At 41.5% G+C, this 21688-nt stretch overlaps 1 protein-coding gene across 2 annotated transcripts in view; it reads left to right on the forward strand.

The window, feature by feature from the left end:
* The window catches only part of SASH1 (SAM and SH3 domain containing 1), a 568627-nt gene that overhangs the window by 534616 nt on the left and 12323 nt on the right, over nucleotides 1–21688 (forward strand). The window contains exons 9-17 of one of the 2 annotated variants that reach the window (XM_082305211.1): nucleotides 246–378; nucleotides 4444–5279; nucleotides 9265–9336; nucleotides 11801–11944; nucleotides 14134–14269; nucleotides 15256–15425; nucleotides 16552–16761; nucleotides 17465–17615; nucleotides 20331–20444. In XM_082305211.1, the coding sequence (XP_082161337.1) occupies nucleotides 246–378; nucleotides 4444–5279; nucleotides 9265–9336; nucleotides 11801–11944; nucleotides 14134–14269; nucleotides 15256–15425; nucleotides 16552–16761; nucleotides 17465–17615; nucleotides 20331–20444 (1966 nt within the window). The remainder of the gene's footprint in view (nucleotides 1–245; nucleotides 379–4443; nucleotides 5280–9264; nucleotides 9337–11800; nucleotides 11945–14133; nucleotides 14270–15255; nucleotides 15426–16551; nucleotides 16762–17464; nucleotides 17616–20330; nucleotides 20445–21688) is intronic. The other variant, XM_082305212.1, reaches the window with a different exon arrangement.

The following is a 21688-nucleotide window of genomic DNA, read 5'->3' on the forward strand; positions in this document are numbered from 1 at the left end:
CGTTGCACAGATTTAGAAATCAAAATGGTATGTCACGCTTTCAGAAAAAGAAAAAGGAAAAAAAAAAAAGAAAAAACAGAAAACCCTCAGTAATTTAAATGTTTCTATGTGACCTGGGCTGAAAATATAACACCAGTTACAGAGCTGCATTGACACAGCGTGGCAGATGAGCTGGGTTAACTTGACTTGAAGGAGCAAGCCGTGGAACTACTACTTTATTAATATTCCCTTTGTTTCTTTGCCAGTCAAGAGAACAATCGGATGATGAAACAGAGGAGTCGGTGAAGTTTAAGAGGTTGCACAAGCTGGTGAATTCTACTCGCAGAGTCAGGAAGAAACTCATAAGAGTGGAAGAAATGAAAAAACCCAGCACAGAAGGTAAAAAGCAACATGCATGTGGTTAAAACTCCGTGTATGAATACATGTTTCTGCTGAGAGGGGACAGAAAGTGGAGGGCTGGGGGAGGGAGGGGTGGAGTGTTCTTAAGGGACAGTAGGAAAGACTGCCTTGCCTATGGTGCATGCCTTACCCAAGTACTTGCATTTTGAGACTGTGGAAGGAGGAAAATGACAGCCTAGGATGTGGTTACTGATGATCTGGTATTCCCAGAGCAGCGCTGGAGAGCCCCTCATTAAGAGATTAGAACTTGGTTTATGTTTTATGCCCCATGCTGGGGAGGGAATGAGACTAGGAGCAATCCCAGCCAGCTGCCCCGCGGACTCAGCAAGGAGGTAAGCAGAGCCACCACCACGCTGCTCCCTCCTCCGAGGCCTGGGACGGCACACAGGTGAAGCTCTCACTAGTTTTGGGAGGGTAGAGGCTGGTTGGTGGTGCAGTTGCACCACATCGCATCATCCTGTGGCAAAAGTACAGAAACTCTATCAGACATTCTTGTGGGATAGCGACTGCCTCCTGTGATATTAACTCCTACTTCTGGGGGAGCCTGCTTGCAGTTTGGCTGCTGAATGAGCCCTGCTGCCAAGAGAGAGGGAGAGAGAAGGGAGGAGGAGGAGGGTGGGGAAATGCGAAGCAGAGTTCTGTCCCTGGGAACAGCATGCCGCAGAATTAACTCCGGATGACCTGTGTCCGTGTGTGAGCACTCAGATTAATGGAGCCTGAGCCTCAGGAGCCTCTCTGCACAGCCCTGCTTGAGTCCTCACTGGAATTGTGGACAGCCCTCTATGTTAGTGGCCTCCCCTCAGCTTTGCAGTGAGCTGAACCATATTATGAGTCCTTCCTAGTGCATTTAAGGGGAACGTGTGCATCTTCTTGGGTATGTGGCAGGAAGCTGTTGGCAGATTTATGATCTAGCCTGCCTCTCTCCTGCATGATGATGGTGTTACTGGCTGGCATGAAAGGCACAGCCAGCCTAGAGCTCTGGACCGGGCAGCTCTCTTGGTCTAAAAAGGTTTTGCCACCTCATAGGATGAGCATAAAGCTGGGTTACTTGGAAGCAAAACCATGGTTTATGAGATGGGGCAAACAAAACAGGACATTTTTTTCCCCTGCTCTGGGGACAGAAGGACCCCAGAGAGGCCTGTCCTACCCCCTCCCTCCCTCCCTGGGGGCCTGGGAAAAGCTGCAGGGAGCAGTCAGCCAGAGGCTGCAGGGGTGGGAGCAGCTGCAGGAGCAGGCAGCCCAGGGGCCGCTGGGCGTGCAGACGCCTTCCTGCAGTTTGACCAGACTTTCTCTTCAGCGTGTTAACTGTTTTGCTCTCTGCTCCCTCTCGTACAGCGCTTCACCTCCTTATTTCCTTTTCTCCTTCAGTATTCCACTTCAGTGTCCCAGTTCCTTCCAGTTTTTTTCCCCCACAGTTTTCCACCCCTGCCCCCCACAGAAAAATCACTGAATTAACAATTGTCTCAAAAAAAAAAAATTTGCTCTGCTTCCTTCTTTCTCCGTCTCCTGCCTGTCTTCTCTGTTTTAACTCCAGGCTTTTCTGAATAAATTATCTATAACTCTGCGTTTGTACTTTATCTGGCACTCTGGAGCTCCTTTTTAGATTGGCTCTCGGGAAACTGTAGCAAAAACAATTATTACTAAATAACAACATGGATTACTTCTACATAACTTCAACATAAGTAGAAGGCCCCTTAAGTGTCCAAGTCTACATTAGGAGTAGATATCTATGACTTTTCCTTCAGTAAATTCTCCCCACACCCAAGTTTTCATGTGGCAAATTTAAAGTGCTTCATAAATGCTGTCCCTTCCCATATCTCATAATGTAGGTCTGTATTTCCATTTGGATATGTCAGAGGGCTCTGCCAGATGACAAAAAAATACTGTAGTCAGATTTGAGGATTGCTGCCTGGCCTTCCAAGTTACCTGCAGTTGACTGGATCGGTTCTTGAGCTGTTTGCTGCTGTTATTTGAATCTGTGTTATGAATGTGAAGTAATGTGAAATCCTAGATGGCTAGGTTTTGGGGAGTTGGCTATAAAATTTGATTGAGTAACGTCAGTAAAATTTCAATAAATTCGTCAGTGTTCAACAGCCTTTAACAAAGTGTGAGAGTAGGCTTGGTTTGAAAACTGACGTGCAGTTCCCCAGAAGAAAGATTCCTCATAATCCTCCTCAAAAATTTCTTCACAAAGAACAAGTTTGCCAAATTTCCCATATATGTTCCTGTAGTTTTTAAGGAAAAGTACACTAGTCCCAGATCCTTCTCCCACGTTTCTGCTGTTGACTCTGTTATCACGCTACATATATGTCTAGATGATCTGACACTCACTAGAATGTGCCAATACCTGAATCCTCGTGTATTTTGTGTTAGTCTGCTCCTAGTGAGCTAAATAACTGAAGCTTCCTAATTCCTGGGCACCATTCTTGTATAGCATTTAAAAACAAATCACATCTACATCTGTGTCATTATGGCTTTGTGTCATGGACTCACTCCAAATAACATCTGTTACAGTGTTGACACACAATGCATATTTTACAAGCTGTTTAAAAACATATTTACTCAGTGTACTAAAATTGTTTATCAGCACATATTCAGTCCCAGGAGAATGTCTATTTTCTGTTCAAATTGAGAAGTTGAGCGGAAAAAGAGCAAGTTGGACAGTCCAATGAAATTGGTGTCAAAATCAGACTCCAGTCTGCAGACCAACCCCAGAAAAGTACTCAAGAGTGGAAGTTGCATGTCAGATGTGATCCACTATCCCTTCGCTGTCACACCGAGTTTTATCTTGGTAAAATAGCATCTTAGGTTTCAGCAAATATATGTCAAATATGTTTTGCCAACAGAGTGAACCAAAGGTGAGACAGGAAGCCTGTACAGGGCAACTAATCTTCTTTCATCTTGAAATGTGTCCCCTGTTATTCAATGAGCAAGTTTAGTAAACTATAGGTATTTTGGTAATGGTTCAAATTTAGCTCTGCTGTAAGACTGCGGAAGCAATCAAAGATGAAGGCAAAGTTGGGTCAGGCAAGAAATTTATTTTGGCAAGAAATAAATACAGTCACATTTCTGTGTGTTTCTGATACATATGCATGAACGCTGTGAAATTTGTCAGGCAGGACTGAGGAGGATGTGTACTCTTGTTTGACTCTTTCCTTGTTACTGCATCTGATGCCTGAGCCCATACTTTGCTCAGAAGAAAACACCAGAGAAAAGTTTCTTAAATGATAAATGTGAAAAGGAATTGCAATTTCAGGTCCTTTATTGCCTTCTTTTCACTCCGAAAAGGAGACCTGGCTCTTTGCCCATCTCCAGTACTTGTGTTGCAAAAAGTCTTCTTCCCTTTCTGTGAAATACGTATTTGGTGAAAAGCAAGTGTTCTTGTCATTACCAGGACACTGTTGAAATTGGCACACCCGCAATTTCACCTGCTTTTTTTCCTTTGCATCTGTTTAAGTAAATTCTGTGTGATTAAAATTGGTGCCTCTTCCCCCATCAAAAACGCAAAACTTTTAATTTCATCCTGGAGCTCTGCTCCGTAACTTTCTGGGAAAAATACTGCTTTCCGCAGCAGCACTGGGTATTGGAAGACTGGACCTGAGAGATACTTGTTTTATTTTTGATACCTGGGTATACTTCTGACCTATTATAATCTCACTAGAGCTGAGCATCATATGCAAGTATCAGAAGGAAAACATGAGAAACAGATCCCAGTTCCAGCTTTTAAGGGGTTCTTAATGAGAGCATCTGTGGCCTTACTTAGTGGCAAACGAAAGAGAGAAACTTATAAAAAACGATGAGTTTACTTACAGGTTGCTGTCATCTGTCTACTGTTAACTCATCCCAGAACTCTCACTTCACAAATGGAAGGAACCACTTCAGATTTATCCACTGGCAAATACCTTCTGGGCTGCTTATATCAAGAAGAGTTTTCTTCCATTTTAAGTGGGCGATATCTTAAATAAATACAATAAGGCTCTACAGGGAAATGTCTTGGTGGATTATGAACAATGACATGCGTTGCGCTGCTTTTGTCCCCTGTAGGTGTGGAAGAGCACTCACTTGACAGCTCTCCTATACTGGATGACAGATCGGCACTTTACTCTGGAGTTCACAAGAAGCAATTCTACTTCGACGGCTCCTGCGAAAAGCAGCCAGAGGACGACTTGGACTCACTTACTACTTCTCCCTCATCCAGCAGTCTTGATACATGGGGAGCTAACCGGAAGCTGGTGAAGACCTTCAGCAAAACTGATAGCCGTGGCCTTATCAAGCCTCCCAAGAAACTCGGGACATTTTTCTCTTACCCAGAAGAGGAGAAGACCCAGAAAGTTTGCCGCTCCTTGACAGATGGGGAAATGAAGAAGAGCCTCGGCTCGCTGAGCCACGGGGTAAGTACAGAAAGCATTTGCTTTTATGACAGCAACAGGCACAAGCACCATCTTCTGGTGTCCCTGGAGGAGATTCAGAGTGTAAGGAAGCAGATCCGATTGAAGAAAATGGATACTAACTATTCCTGTTCCAGAGCTTTTCTTTGCCAGCGCCCTGCTAGGAAAGGAGCATCTCCTGCAACTTGCGACCTACAATTACTGCGGCACAAAATGAAAGGGGGTGGAGGTTGTGGCTTCCCAAACAGAAGGCTACGAGGGCGCACTTCTGTCAGCGAGTTCAATATTACCTATGTGGTGGAGAGAAGCCTGTACAGTCACCTCAACCTCTCACAGCTGGTGCGTCCCGTTACTGACAGGACCCTGAGCAAGGCCGACAAGCAGGACCTGAGGAGATGCCTGCTGGAGGAGGATGAGGAGGCCAAGAGGAAGTGGGCTGCCACAGTGGATCGCTGTACTAAAAGGGTTCTCTTGAGAATCCACCAAAAGTCTGTGAGTCAAAGAGTTGCCATGAAGGTGGTCTTCCAGTTTCTGTGAGGTTGCAGTCAACACTTTATGCTTTATGCTTTTAAGTAAAATTCAGTGCTTCTGCTTTCCTTGCCGTTAGAAACTCTTAAGCACTGTAATTCAGCTGTAAGGGAAGAGTTTGATATAATCCTGTCCGAGAAAAGTTTTGTTGAGTCTGCAGTTTCTGTGTGTACAGAATAACTTAATGAGAGAGAGCAAATATGACAAAATGCTGCTTTTTTAAATTCACCTAGTGCAGAAATTGAGATCACTGGTGGACAGAGGAGCTTTGAGATGCTATAAATGTGTTCTTTGTGATGCTTTGGGAGTCGGTATTCTCTTACAGGGATACCGAGAGATGAACAAAATTTTCATAGGATTAGAGCATCCTTAGTCAACTGTGCTCTATTTCTCTCCTGCTGTCATTGCCTCATATTGGCCCTCCCCTTCTCAGTTTGCATCTCATCAGTTCACCCACCCAGTTCTGTATTCTCCGTTACACACACAGCTGCAGAAAGACAGGGAGTTTCACATTATTTAGACGCTGCCTTCCTGCTTACTGCTTGCTGTTTACCACCACCAGAAGTACCCCTTCTGCTCTGTCCCTGGCCACTGCTCCTTCTTTCTAGCATGGGGCGAAGGTGTCACCTTCCCTCAGAGCGTTGTGGAAAGGGAACAAGGGGTGGCCAAAAAAGGAAATTGGGCTGTACAATGGGAAGTTAAGTTGATTTGAGCACTCCAGAGAGATCCAAAACTGCTTCCTGATTATATGACCCAGTTTTGACAGTTCCCTTAACCATGATGCTGAGTTTCCTAGGAGCTTGCCTTGGGGGCCAGCCAGATCTCCAAAGCTGAGCCAGCTAGTCTGTTGTCTAGTTGACAATGTAGATAAGTTCCCTTCTTCAGTGGGTGGAAACAGCAGTGCACCCATAACGTTAAGCAAGATATTGCAGTGAACAATACAGTAGAAACAGCTTTTCCTCTTGAACTACAGATTATATTTTGAAAGGTCTCTGCTTCGTTGCTTCAGGTGTGAGGTATTCTTGATATAATTCACAGCCTTGGTCTCTTTGAATAGCCTGTGGGAGGTGACCAAGCCTTCATGGGTCAGTTTTGCTCTTCGGCCACAAAATAGATAGGTTTTTTCTAGCCAATACCATAAATGTTCTGTCTTGGCAGCTTCACTATTTCATCTGCATTGACTGCTTGCCCTGCCACTCACAGGGTTCAGTTTATTTTCACAGACATTGTACTCAAAAGACATTGTTTTCCCATAAGCATATTACAATGATAAGAGAAACCTTACTCGTCCGTCTGTGGGTTGAACAATAGAGGTATCTCGGGCAAAAGAGCATACTGTATGTGCTAGAGATGCCCCATAATTAAAAATATCCCCTAAAACTGTCTTTGTAAATACAGATGACAGAAACAAACTTTTCAGTTCTTCTAATAAGTAGTCTTGCTATAGTAATTTCATTATGAAAACCATCTGGACTGACTTTTGCTAATTCACACAGATAGAAACGGAGCAGAAATGGATAGCGTTTTGTTGTTGTTGAGAAACTCCACGGTCAACTGCTCCTCCAGCCTTGTTTGAACAGGATAAATGGTGGAGGCACACTGCTCTTACTAGCTTTTTCAACACACTTCTTCCTGAAGCCGCAAAAAGCTGGCAAACTTCAACTAATGCTACTCCTTCTTCCTAGAAACACTCAATGTTTGTTTGCTGCAACCTCAGGGAAATTGCAATGCCTATGTATTCAGTGGAATTGGTCACTCTGTCTTGCCTTGCCATTCATTTTTGTCATTTATATTTGTTTCAGTGACCTGGACATGCATGAAATTTTCAAATCGCATCAGTTTTTCTTTTCTCCCAAAACGATAATACTTTTGATTGCATGGCCATTCCATTGAATATCCCTCTCCTCATCCACAGACCTTTTGTTTGGTACAGTATTGCCAGGGTTGCTACTGGAATCTGAAGGCAGAAGTTAAACGTATGGGGAGGTCCATAATGAAACAATAAGCATCCTTAATGTGGTACATTTACTCAGAAGCTTTTAACCAACAGACATTTTGCTCGCTGAGAAGACTGCTTTAGGAGGAGCTCTGGCTGGTTTGACAGACAAGTTTGCTCAGAGCAGTTCCTGATGTCCTGTCTTCGTTGCTGGGATTACTGTACACCGTAGGATTAGTTAGAATGGACTCTTCACAGGACAGCGTTACTCCTAGCTAAACGTGCTGTGCTTTAAAAACTGATCTTATTATTTGTGGTTGCTCTCAAATGCTTTCCAAAAACAATTTTTAAAAGCTATGCCATAGTCGCATTGCCTTCTGGAAAGAAACACTTGAAAAAATTCTACATCACAGCACTCTTTTTAATGTGTGTGGGGCCTAGACAAAGCTGGCTTTGAGTTTTAGTAGAGTTGTGGTGGGTACAAAGACTGTCATCCAAGCACTGTAGGTACACAGCACCCAACATAAAAGCTAGAAAAGAAAACTTTTTACAAGCTATTAATAAGTATGCCGATTAGCAGTGAAGAGGGCAGGAAGAATGTTTGCTTTAATAGAACTAATTGATATGATTGTTTATTAAGTGGTACAGTTTATAGAGCTTGCTTCTTCCTAACAGAGTGTCGAAGCAGACTGGTAGTTCTCAGGTGGTGGGTCTTCACTGACTCCTAAGTACACACTCACGGTACTGATTGGGCAATCCTTTGTAGGTCTGATCTGATGCTTAGCTGAGTCTTAAGGTCTCTTTGAAGTTACTCTGTTGGGTAGTTCAGGCCCTAAGAACTTACAGTTCACAAGTGGTTGATCTTCTGCCTCCTGTTTGCCTCAACTCTAACTCTGAAGAGAATACTTAAAATAGACATCTGCCTGCCTCGCAACACACACGCAGAGCCCAGAGTTGAAGTTGTGCAAGTAACTTGTAACTGCCATACCTTCATTTCCTTGGATTGCACTGTGAGACTGCTGGCAGGGCCAGGTACTTGCGTACTGTGCAGCTGGTTGTCCAGTGGCCAAATGAAAAGTCAAAGGTTTTACCTTTTGGATTGCAGAGCAAAAGCTGGATTCTCTCTGAGCCCCCTAAGTGTCTGGTCTTTTTTCAAGTAACACCAAAGCCTTAGCAGAGATTCATCTGCCACAGTTAAATAGTGGTTGGCTGTGGAAATGCACCTGTACTGACTTTGGTTGCCATCTGCTCTTGGGAGGGAAGCAGTGTCATAGTGCTGATTTTCTGTTTTATCTGGGATGATTATGACAAACTGCACCTGTGCATTCAGCCAAAACTGAGTCACTCCAATAGGTGATTGTGGCACTGTAAACATAGTGTACTTTTTCCCAGAAGTAGCAGAGCTGCCACATATCGCCACAGGTGTGATGGTGAATACCTAATCTGGAACCAGGGCTTGCTGAGTCTCTGGGCACACAATGCTTATGGATAGCCGGGCTGGTTTTTCCCTCCTCTTACCAAGGGCTTGCCCTACAAGGCCTGTAGCATTTCCCTGTATTTCAGTGGAAATGGAGTCTATGCAGCTATTCCCAAAGGTAGGTTATTCAGTGCTTTAAAAGTTTGGTGGTTCTCTGTTTCAGTGCTACTGTGGACTGATTTATGAAGGCAGACGGAAGTGCTGAGGTGGAGTTGCCAGCACCCTGGAAAACTTGATGCATAAAATCAACAGTTTCCTCAGACCAAAAAGTCTTTTTTCTTTTTAAAAAGAAGAGTAGGCAATAGATGACTCAACAGCAGCAGACCTTAGGCCAAGGAGTTGTCTCTGGAAAAGACGAATGACTCAAATTGCTTTATAACAGATTGCTTGATTTATAATCTCCCATCCTTTTGTTTGTTGTTTTTTTTCCATTTTTGCAGACATTTGTGTTTTCACTGGTGTTCTCCAAATCACAGATGTTTTGAGTGAGCTAGTCATTGTGATAGAACTGTATCCATCCTTTTTTTTTTCTACAGAGAACCTGTAGCTTTGGAGGATTTGACTTGACAAATCGTTCTCTTCATATTGGAAACAGTTCTGACCAAATGGTGAGTTTAAAACAAGAAGGCGCAGACTCGAAATAGCATAAAATGAAATGCGCAATAGAGTTATAATAGACTGAAGTGTAATTTAGGTCTGTAATAACTGTTTGGGGATCCAAGAAAGCAGAGTATCTTCGTTAACCTTAAATTTCCTTAGCTTTGAGAATAACATACCCACCCATATCCATGTGTGTGTAAGTATTTATATACCATATGTGTAAAGAGGCAGGAACAAGTGATCAAAGAGCAGGTCTGGGGGCACGTCTGTGGGCTATTCTTACGTCTGACTTCCTCAGAGCATCACCCCAGGCAAAACATATCATTATTATACTTTCTTGGTAAAAATATTTACTATTTGGAGTGATGAGGCAAACTTTCATTTGCTGAAGATCTGCAAGTTATTTGGGTGGAAGTCATTACATAAGAGACTTATTATTTGTTTTCTCATTGTATCTAAGAGCTCTGGAGTAGACCAGGATCCCATTGTGCTGGGTGCTGCACAATTGATCTCAGAGCTCTCTTTGTCTTTAAAAAAAAAAAAAAAAAAAACAAAACAAAAAAACCAAAACAAACACCTCCCCTGAGAATTAATTCCATTTTATGTTACTCATGTTGATCCCAGTGTTACTGTTGGTCAGCCTGCGGCCAAAAATAACAGAATAGAAATGAGGCAGAACATTATATCAAATGAAATTGCCAACATATTTTTTCCTTTTGCCCATATCTTTTTCTTTTCTGTTTGAACATTAGCTCTGATAACTCCTCTGTTCACTTAAATCAAGTCTAAATTCTGAAACATTTTATATGCCAGCATTATATTTTATTTTTTTTTTTGTCAACTGGATTTTTTGAGTGGTTTTTGTTTTTCTGATTTTTTTTTTTTTTTTTTTTTAGTATTACAAATTACACCTAAATTGGCCGAAACTGTGGGTGGTTGTTTTATTCATCAATTTTCAACTCAGTAAAAAAGTTAACTTCCAAAGTTACAGTGTTTATCTTTAAACATAGATACTTTGGCATATTTTGTTTGGATTGGTTTTGATACAGGAAAGTGTGAAATCTAGATGTTACATTTTTCCCTACTAGGATCAGGAGTGGGAGAGATGCAGTGCACCAGAACAATGTATACAGATCAAGTTTTTTTCCTTGAAAATGTTTAAGTCCATTAAGTGGAAGGTTTTTCTTTCCAAAAAGATAAGGCAAAGAGCTGTCCTTAATTTCTGCTAAAAGACCAAAAGTTACTAGAGAAGTTGTAATCACAAACAACTTGTGAAGGAAAAGAGACAGAATTGTCAGAAATGAAGTACCAGCTGAATTTCAGAGAAGCTTTTTGGGAGAACATTAGTAAAGTAGCAAACATACATAAACTTAGAAAAAAAGAGAAATCTTTTATGTAGAATATAGTGTACACTTATTTTAGTGTTTGTTATCTTATGTACCTAAATTGTCCTCAGAAGGATTACTGAACCCGAGTCAGAGACCAAATTCAGTAGTCAACCTATTTGGCCAAACAGATTTTGGTCCTTTTTGCATTGTGATTTTTGGTGCACCCTTGCCAGTGGAGGGTGCTGGTAATAGCTCTAATAGAGCTGCCTTGCTGTGGTTCCTGACACACTGTAGAATGAAAGACCATGTCTAACATGCTGCCTGAACAATCTGAATAAGGGCGGAGTCATACAAGCAAGTTTGGCAAAAAGTCAACTGATCCATGTTAATTCTTCATGTGTGCTTATAGCATAAGTAAATGCTAGGTATCTTAAGCTGGTTTTGAAAAGGTTAAATGCCTTCAAAGCAGTTGGCCTTTGTCATCCACTATATATGGACCAGCTAATTTAGTTTGGCCATACCCTGTTGTGTGTCCTAAGAATAGCTGTGCAAGTGTAACCTTCTACCATGGTTGATAGATTTAGTAGCTTTTTTTGCTTTTTTTTGTGAACAATCCACAGTAAAACCACAGAGACAGTCATGAAGAGATGTTAACTGAATACCTGCCTGAAAATAAAAAGTAAATTTGGGTAACCACGTGTAGGTATCCATATATATATACACACAGATATATATTTGGCTAGAATATCAGAGGTACCTTTACTCCTGTTAAACTGCGTGTAGTATTGACTAGCATGAGCCACAACTACTGTTGTATCTCCTGTCAGGAGGGCTTAGCCTGAAACCATGGAGTTTTCTATCAGGTCAAATACTTACCTGAAACTCAAAGGGATAAAGGCATCCTAACAGACCGCAACACATCTACACACAGTACCTGCAGAAAAGGTTACAAATCAGCCCTTAGAAGTAAGGTACAGTGGACTGCTACGCTGGTTTGCACAAGGTCTCAACAGTGAATTTAGAGCAGTAAACAGGACACCATGCTGCCGTCCTGCGTCTGCCTGGGTACCTCTGCAATGACTGCTGACTGAGGAGAAAAATGGTTCTTGCATTTTATAGGCTTAAACCCTGTTTTATTTTGCAGGGCAAAGAAGGAGACTTTGTTTATAAAGAAGTGATCAAATCACCGTCTGCCTCCCGTATATCTCTGGGCAAAAAGGTGAAGTCTGTGAAAGAAACCATGAAGAAAAGGATGTCTAAAAAATATAGCAGCTCTCTGTCTGAGCAGGTATGTAAGGTCTGCAATGGAATCTACTTAATAGTGTAGAAGTGATAATCAATATTGATTCCCATGCTTCAAGGCATCTCTGAAGAAATTTCTAACAAGACTATGTGGAGTGGCTTATTCCTATGTTCTTACAAAATCCCTCACTGTGAAATGGCTTCCTATAGATGCCAAACCATGAAAATGCATTTTCAGATTTTCATTCTAGTAGCTCATCAACAGAAGCCTGTGGTTGATGGCATTACACATCTCGCTCTATATTTCCATTTCTTTATCTATCATCATTATTTATTAAGGGAACTGGTCTGTGACACAGGGTCACCGTAAAATATTTAATCTGCAATTTACACCTTAGTTTAAATTCCCAGCATAACTTCGCGTACGCAGTTCCTCTCTGCTATTACAGATCTTTTCTCCATCATAGCTTGACCTCTGCAGAAGCCCATTAAAACAGATGCACAATGTAGTCAGAAAGGGGCACCCCACAGAAGATTTTCCTATTATTCTTTCATTACAGATTTTTATAGCTTATTCTTAAAGGCAAACCTGAAGTACATTAGTTGTAAATTAGGCTTTGAATTTCAGTGGCCTAGAAACAATTGCTGTCTCTTTCCCTTTTGGCATGCTTTGGTCCTTGCTTTGGTGGAGTGTCAAAAATTCTTCAGCATTTGTTTAAAGCCGATCTTGCCACTTGAAATGTGTAAGCAATAGCTTAGAAAGCCACCGGGAAAGCAGAGCTCTCTCTGGCTGACATCGCCCTCAAGTGGTCTCATACCAGCCTCTGGATCACCGGGGATGCTTGCAGGCATAGAGAAATGGAAATGGAAAGGGAGTCATGCCCCACCAGATCTGCCTTTTCGTATTAATGCAAAGCGTTAGTGCCTGTAAGAGGAGCAATTCGTAAGATTCAAAATAACACCCCCAAACTGCAAAATATGGAGACAGCATAGAGAGGCAGAAAAGTGACCAGTTTTATGCAGTGCTGTTCAACATTAGAATCCCTTTCCTGTAGGACTATTAGCCATCCTTATTCATAACCAGAGGCAGTGCTACAGTTATGGTTATTTAATTTAAATTTACAATTAAAACATTTTAAGGTCTAACATGATTTGATATTGATAAGAAGATGCTTTGGTGTCTGACTGCCCTTACAGTGCCCCTCTGCAAAGTCTGCCTAAGAAAGGGATACTTTGAGAAATTGGTTTACAGTGAGCTAGCAATGCTTCTGCTCTCTAGCTCTCTCCAAGATTGACTTGACCTCTGAAGTCATATGCTGGGATGACTTTTTTTCTGATGATTCTGCAGCATGCAAATAATAGCTTTCATCTAAAAGTTTTATGACCACACATCTCCACAAAAACTCTTCTTGTATGCAAGCTACAGTTCTTTTGTTTTCAAACTTTTTGGCACAGTCATTTTAGGATATTTGTACCTCTCTGGCATCATGACTCAAACTATGTGCCAGTATCTCTTTCTGCATTCAAAGAAACAAGCAAGAGCTATTCTGGCCGCAAGTATCTGCTGCTTTGCTTTAACTGTGCTTTGCAGAGGCTGACAGAATTTCAATTTAGGAAAGACCCTTTTTGATTTCCTGTAATGCTTGACTGAATGAAAAGAGAAACTGCCTTACCTATTGCATATGTAGCAAAATCTTTTTATATTTATGCATTTATGTTTATGAGTATTTATACTATGCACAGGCTGCATTTTCTGGTTAATTCTTTCTTTTTCTTCAAAGTAAATGAGCAAAGATATCAACAATTCACTGCAAGAAAAAAAAAAAGTACATTGCTGTGTGCCTCACTTGCATTGTCTGATTTGTTTGTATTCATCTTTGTACAAAATCCTGATTCAGAAAGCTGAATTTGGCGTTAACTGTTTTGCAAGTATTGCTGGCAAAAATATCATGTGTAATTAAAAATTTTGAATTGGCAGTTTTGTGTAATGTTTCTTTCTACATACAATACTAGCTTTTTCAGACTGGACTGTTTGCTCCTGTCCCCGCTATCATGCCTAATAAAGCGGGGTTTCTGCCACAGCTGAGTCCCATGAAATAAGTAGATAAACACAGAAGGTTTCATCCTGTCTGGTAAAGAGCAGGAAAAGAGAATCTCTTTCCTTGGAGATGAACGAGCAGCTCCTGTCAGTGCCTATGTTCATTTACCAAACTGAAATGGTTCAATCCCTTTCAGGAGTCCAGCCCTGGGGTCATGCCAGGTTCTCCGCAGTCGCCGCCGCCAGACACTGACTCCCTGGACAAACCCAAGCTGAAAGCTGGTGGCTCAGTAGAGAGCCTGAGGAGTTCCTTAAGCGGTCAGAGCTCAATGAGTAAGTTCGGTTGCAATTGCATTATTCCATTTCTGTGGCTTCAGGGAGCAAAGATCTCCACAGTAAGCAGAATCAGAGAGAGTCAAAGCAGAAGCAGTGGTTAAAAAGTAGAAAGGCTGATGGGTTAGTCATTTAAGGGTTTACAAAGAACCATAAGCTCTTTGGTGCAGAGACAATCTTTTTTGCTTTGTGCCCTGAAAAAGTGAAATCCTGCTTTCTGGCTGGGTCTGCTGGGTACTGCTATTATAGTATAAATGATTAGAGTGAGAATTACAGTCCTTGGCCAGTAGTAAACAGGCTCATCTTCACACTAGATTTCTCCTGGGCACTCCTGATGGACTTCCTTGAGGTTCTCTCATTAATTAGTTAGAGGAGTATTATTTAAAACCTCTCTGGTTAAGATTGTCTCTACACAAAACAGAGCTTAAGTGGGACACAGATGTTGTAGAACTTGCTTCACTATGGATCACTGACCGATAGAAACAAAGAACATACAGGGGGGAAAAAAAACTGAAGAGAAAGCTCCCATTTTTAAATAACTGAAAGCGTGTTCTGGAAATCATCTGCTTTTTTTTTTTTTAATATCAATACAAAGTGTTGCCATAAAACCAAATTTCTGGACATGAAGGGGATTCTGGAACCCTCATGCAGGATTCAGAGCTTATTTTCCTCACACCACTGTGCTTTTTTGTGGGCACAACTTCGCAGAAAGATGACACCTCTTGTGAGGTGCCATAGATGAGACACTAGTTAAGCAGCTTCTCAGTTAAATATTGAGGAGTTGAATTTGGGAAAACAGGAGTGCAAAGTAGATAACTAACTCTTCCATCACATGTGTATATAAGAAATAGCAGCATTTAAGAACTTTTAACTTTGATTACCATGTTTTGTAGAAAGAAGGCCGATTTTCTGTCTTGCCTCTGTTTCTGAACCTTCTTCACAAAGAGGTTCTTTTTTTGTGGACTGATACAATGTCTCTCACACAGGTGGTCAGACAGTGAGCACAACAGATTCCTCAACCAGCAACAGAGAGAGTGTGAAATCAGAAGATGGTGATGATGAAGAGCCTCCTTACAGAGGACCTTTTTGTGGAAGAGCTAGGGTTCACACTGATTTTACTCCAAGTCCTTATGATACAGACTCTCTGAAGCTCAAGGTACCAGCTATATCTGTTTTTAAGGGGTCAAACGTTTATATTGGCAAGATTGTTAATTAAGAGCTCTTTGCAAGAACTATACAATTCTTAGTCTTTTAATGAGTTTACATGTGGTTTTTTGAAGCTCTTTAACCTGTCTTATTCTGATACATTTAAGATTTGCCTGAATTATAGCAAAATGTTATAGAGCATAAATAGTAAGTATTAGTATTTCTCCATGTCCAGGGAAAGACACTTGTGTCTTTTGTTTCGGGGAAAAATAAAAATGTGCCACAAATTCATTTCCATTTCACAAGGATTTTGTTCGAAAGATTGGAAAAATACTTTGTCTGTCGCAATGAATTAATCCATCAATGGAAAAATTTTCAAAATCCTTGGAAGAAATGTGGATGTGCCTACGCATACAGTGTCTCTTAAAGGCATTTCAGTTAATATAACTTTTTTTGAGCTAATATTGAATTACTTTGCTGATTTGAGTTGTCACACCCCCCCCTTAATTCTTCTGGATATCAGATTTTATTATTTTCAGTTGTGCTGTATTCAGTTCAAACTATCTGACTCCTTACATTCATTACTTAAAATTCCAAGGGCAGCTAATTCCTGTTAAAGCAGTAAGGTAATCTCTTTAAGGATACAAAAACAGTTGTGTGTCCATTTCTTTTTTATGGTCAGGAGCACATTAGGAAAAGCAACAGTGTTGCATGGTTCCTTCTGCATATGCCCCCTTTCCTCAGGAGATCTCATGTGAGATTGTGCCCATATACACTGCGCATGTTCTTATTTGCACCAATTTCAGATAGTTGCACAGCTTAGAGACATTTGTACAAAACAGCAATGATGCACTACTGGGGTGTAAGCAGCTTTGTGAATCTGGACAGTTGGGGTCCATTCCAGGTTCTTTTGTTGACTTGCTCTGTGGTCTTAGGCATGTCACTTAATTCCCTTTTCTTCCATTTGTAAAACAAGTGTAATCAGACATTTTTGCAAGAGCTGCAATTAACCTTTTGAAAACTAAAGTGTGTTGTCCATTCTGTGTACGTGAAAATCTAAGAGAAAGTGGGTGTGTTTGCTTGAATATCCATCAGAAAGCATGCCTAAATGGCTTTCTTGCTTCTTTGGTCTACAGAAAGGTGACATCATTGATATAATCAGCAAACCCCCCATGGGCACTTGGATGGGCCTGTTGAACAACAAAGTTGGCACTTTCAAATTTATCTATGTGGACGTGTTAAATGAAGAGGAAGAGAAGCCGAAGCGGCCCACCAGGAGACGCCGGAAAAGCAGACCACCCCAGCCCAAGTCAGTTGAGGATCTCTTGGATCGCATCAACTTAAAGGTCCAAATTCTCTCCTTCTGTTTACCCTTCAGTTTTGCTTGTGGGAAGGGGGCCACACCTTTGGAGTTGTTAGTTTTGAAAGCTGCACACCAGATTCATAATCCGAAGGATCATGACGCCACTTAGCAGAATCGGGTCTTAGCTACAGTGAAAATAGCTGAGGCCAGGCAGAACTGCCTGTCAGGCTTGCTGAAGTGCTGTAGGCTGCAAGTTGTACGCACTCGGAGACCATAAATCGTTGCATAGTATGGCTACTAGCTAACACACTTCAAAAGCAAGCAAGAAGTATAAAATAACAGTAGTTATCCTGTCTTTAAAGAGGAAGTTTTTTTCCACGTTTCTGTTCAGAAAAGCTAGGGATAATGCAGCTGTCATTCACCCTTTGTACTTCTCCCTTCATACAGAACTGTGCCATGTTGTGCATCCGGGTAGCATGCTACCCAGGCCATTTAATACAGTGCATTCCAAATACAAAAATATGTGCAGCATTCTAGTTCTGGCACAGCTACCTCCCTGAACTCTGAGCAATGTTTATACAAGCTATAATCTTATAATTTTGCTGCTTTACAGTGGTTTGCATTTGCTAAACTACTGCTTTTTTTTTTTGCTGGTTGTGAAAATCTCCTCTAGTATCTTTAATGACAAAATAAGTTGAATGTCTTACAGCTCTTTTTTTTTTTTTTTTTTTTTTTCTTTTATGCAGGAGCACATGCCCACTTTTCTGTTCAATGGTTATGAAGATCTGGATACCTTTAAGCTTTTGGAAGAAGAAGATTTGGATGAACTGAACATCCGAGATCCTGAACACAGAGCTGTTCTCCTCACAGCAGTGGAACTTCTACAGGAGTATGATAGTACGTGGGATGTTTGAGGTTTTCGGTTGTACTAGAGCTCTGCCAAAAACCTTGTGAACCCCCTAAAGCAGAAAACTGCTTCCAGGATTTTGATCTTTTTTTTTTTTTTTTTTTTTCTTCCCCTAATCTAGTTATTTTTAGGGTAATCCTGTGTAACAACATGTAGATTTTTGAGGAGTGACTTAAGACTTGCATTTATTCTGCCAGAATTCTTTTGTTCATGGAAGCCTTGCTGCCCAACTTATTCAAGTAATGTCAAGTGTACAACACATACCCTTTAGAATACTGATGTTCAGGAATAAATCCTGAGATAACCTACTCAAAATAACAAGCTGAGGCACGGAGAATAGGAAAGAAGAAACTTCTAGACTAGAGGGAAGAGATTGAGGTTATCAAGGGGAAGAAAAAGATCAAAGCCCAGAGGGCTGTGGAGAAAGGTAATGTGAATTAAACTTTCTCTTATTTTACCCGCACATGGATATGATTCTTGGACTGTGAATTGCAGGATTGTACAGGTAGCTTCAGGTTGTACACATGACAACACAGCGATTTTCAAAGGGCGGAAATATATCAGTCAAGTGCAGAGTGAAAGACAGTGACCCAGCTATCTAAGGTGCAGCAGTTCAATTCTGCCCATTGTACAGATGGTCTCAGGCAAGTGATTGTGAAGATGAGGGAAAGCAGAGTAAGCCATGGCAGTCAAATTCAATGGCATCTTTGCTGCACAGGAGGAAGCAAGGCTGTGCCATCCACGCAGTAGTCATGGCAGAGTCATGGTAGAGTCGAGTCATTTGAAAAGCAAGTGTAGCTTGAGACAGGAATTTAGATGCTCTCAATACCTAGTTGTAGCAACCTAAGCCAATGCTGAATTTCCCCTTCACCCCTAAGTGTCAGCAGAAGTATCCCACCAAGATGAATCAGTGGAATGGATGGTGTGAGGGCTTTCTCAGCTGCTTCTGTGCAAAATCCTGTGTTTTAGCTTAAACTGCCATAGCAGCAATTTAAACAGCTGCTTATTAAGTGGGCAATGTTTAATTCTGTTATAGAGAGATATGTGGTTAGTATCTCTAGACAGTGCTGTGTGGCCTGAGCTTTCACTGACATGTAGCTTTCTTGTTCATTTCATTTCCCAAAGAGGCATCCACACTTTCTCCTCCCTCCTCTACCCCCCAGTAAAACTGCAGTTGCATGATTAGATTCTTTTCACTTATATCGGAGTAGCTTTTCGTCACCTAATATGAGCTTCTCTTCATTATTTGCAGACCTATTTAGAATGCTCACTTCCCTGAAGTAATAATTTTTTTTAAGGCCCTTCAATTTTGGTTTGAAACCTTGAAGAACTATGTGATGTAGTGGTTGGAAAGTATAAATTCCAGCTCCAAGTCAGGGTGATGAGGAGAAAGAGAAGTGGGGACCAGACAGCTGGAACCTGGGAGGGGCAACAGCACTTAGTTCCACCCCATAATTACCTTTCATGTGTTGAGAATAGGAATTGTAATAGCCATTTCTGACATTTTATTGCAGGGGAAAAAAACACAGCATAAACTATATCCTTGCAACATGAAGTTGAGTTTCTGTATCTTCAGCTCCAGATTTAGTTTCTTTACAAAATATGATTCCTGACCAAACATTCTGGGTAAATTCCTGGAATCCAGCCTATGCAGCCTGGATGGACCACACTTGAGTGTTGGCTCTTCGCACAGACCAAGAAAGGAGAGAATTTTTACCACTAGTCTCTCCCTTGTCCCTTTCCCCTTCATTAGGGGACACTGTCTAACTTTGCCAGACCCACTCCTGATCCTTCCTCTTGGTCCCTTCTGGAAAGTAGGTCAGGGTTAGGATTTTATTCTTTTTTACTGGATTTGGTTCTTTTCAGTGCTTTTTGCTTTTGTTTTTGGTGTTGGCGGTTTTTTAAGTCTTAGAAAGAACTTTGACACCATCATTTTAAATCAATTTCCATGATTGTAAGCTGCAGGACTTGGCCCCAAGGCAGCTGAGGCGCACACATAGTCCATTCTGCTTTCATTATGTACCACACTGCTCCCTCACGCTTGTGCTGAGGCTGTTGCTTAATCCTTTACCAAACAGGATGAATGTTTGCAACATTGTGATGGCTGTTCCTAATGCTCACTCTTTTCTAAAACAGTGATCTGATACAATTAATAAAACAGGAATGATCATAGACTCGTTTAGGTTGGAAAAGACCTTTAAGATCAGTGAGTCCAACCGTTAACCTGGCACTGCCAAGTCCACCACTAAACCATGTCCCTAGGCACCACATCTACCCGTCTTTTAAATACCTCTAGGGATGGAGACTCAACCACTTCCCTGGGCAGCCTGTTCCATGCTTGATAACCCTTTTGGTGAAGAAATTCTTCCTAATACCCAATCTAAACTTCCCCTGGCTCAACTTGAGGCCATTTCCTCTAGTCTTACCACTTGTTACTTGGGAGAAGAGACTGACCCCCACCTCGCTACAACCTCCTTTCAGGTAGTTGTAGAGAGTGATAAGGTCTCCCCTCAGCCTCCTCTTCTCCAGGCTAAACAACCCCAGTTCCCTCAGCCGCTCCTCGTATGACTTGCTCTCTAGACCCTTCACCAGCTTTGTTGCCCTTCTTTGGGACATGCAAGATAATGGTGTTGGAAATGGGAGGTTGAGAAGTTCGGCCGGATTTTCTGTTTGCCTGTTTTTCACTGTATTCTCACATCCCCTAGGTAACAGCGACCAGTCAGGATCTCAGGAGAAACTTCTCATTGAAGGCCAAGGCCTAACCGGATGCTCTCCTCGGGATTCTGGTTGCTACGAAAGCAGTGAAAACCTGGAGAATGGTAATGGTGACAGCAATGATCCTTATAATCCCTGCAGCCTTTTTTCAGTAGAGAACTTCACACAGTTTCTGCTCCTGTTCTTAACTCAAGCTACCTCATGCTTGACTTTCTCCTTTGCTCTGACTGCCTCTTTCCCTCTTGGCTTGAGCCATTGGTTTTCATTGTTACTGTTTCTAATTTATTTATTTGCATTGGTAGGAAACAGATCGCATTTCACAAATCATCTTTCTTTTGTGATCCTAAGACAACAGGCACTCTCGCTGCCATTCCCTGCCTTCTCCACTCCCTGTCATATTCTTATGCAACCATGCCTCATGAGGCTTGCACTACTTACGCTCCAACAGCCCATGCCTAAGGGACCACTGACAATGGAGATGTCACTGAACTCCACTGAGATTAGGAGGATTTCTTCTAAACCCACCCAAAAACTGTTTAGAAAAAATGTTCTCTGTTTTAGGCCGTATTTTTGTGTTTGCTTAGGTTGCGTGTTGCATTCTCCTCTGATCAGAAGCCAACTTCAGAGATTTAGGACTTTTTAGTGTATGAACACCAGCAAGCTAAATTAATTGAGAAGTTGGTAAGGAAATAAACTATGAAAAAATGCTTATGATATCAATTCCCATTTCCTTATCTTGCATCAGTGAAAGGTGAGGCACTGAAAAATTACCAAGACAGATGATAATAGAGATTACTTTCTCTGTTCTGAAGAAATCAGGTTGTTGTGCTGACTGAGCATGCTTTACTTGAGGGATGGTGTAAACTTGTCAATAGCCATGAAATATTAAAATAGATGAAATCAGCCTGAGTTTGGCATTATCCCTCCAAGCATTTGAGCCATGGCTTGGCCTCAGACTGCCTGGTTTCATCACTAACATCCAGCATAAACAGGAAACCACAAACAGAATAAATAGAGATACTGTACACCCCTTGTAGCAGCTGTTTTTCCAATTTAAAATATGAGCTAAAGATCTTTCTCTCCGTATGTGCATTTTCTGTCAGTCTGCCGCTCAGAAATAACCATTTATTGAAGAAAATTGCAATTTGCTTTGAAGGTGAATGCCTGAAATCGGCAATATACTAAATTCCTGAAGGCAGGGAGAATTTTTTTCTTGAATGTGAATCCCCATACAGTAGGCATGCTGGAATATAATCATAGCTAAATATATGGCATATGTGACAATTTTCTTTCCTTTTTATCTCTAAGTGCCATCATAATGGTAGCTGTAGCACTGAAGTTAAATTGC

Source organism: Platalea leucorodia, assembly GCF_965183815.1.
Source record: "Platalea leucorodia genome assembly, chromosome: 3".
Taxonomy (NCBI): Eukaryota; Metazoa; Chordata; class Aves; order Pelecaniformes; family Threskiornithidae; genus Platalea; species Platalea leucorodia.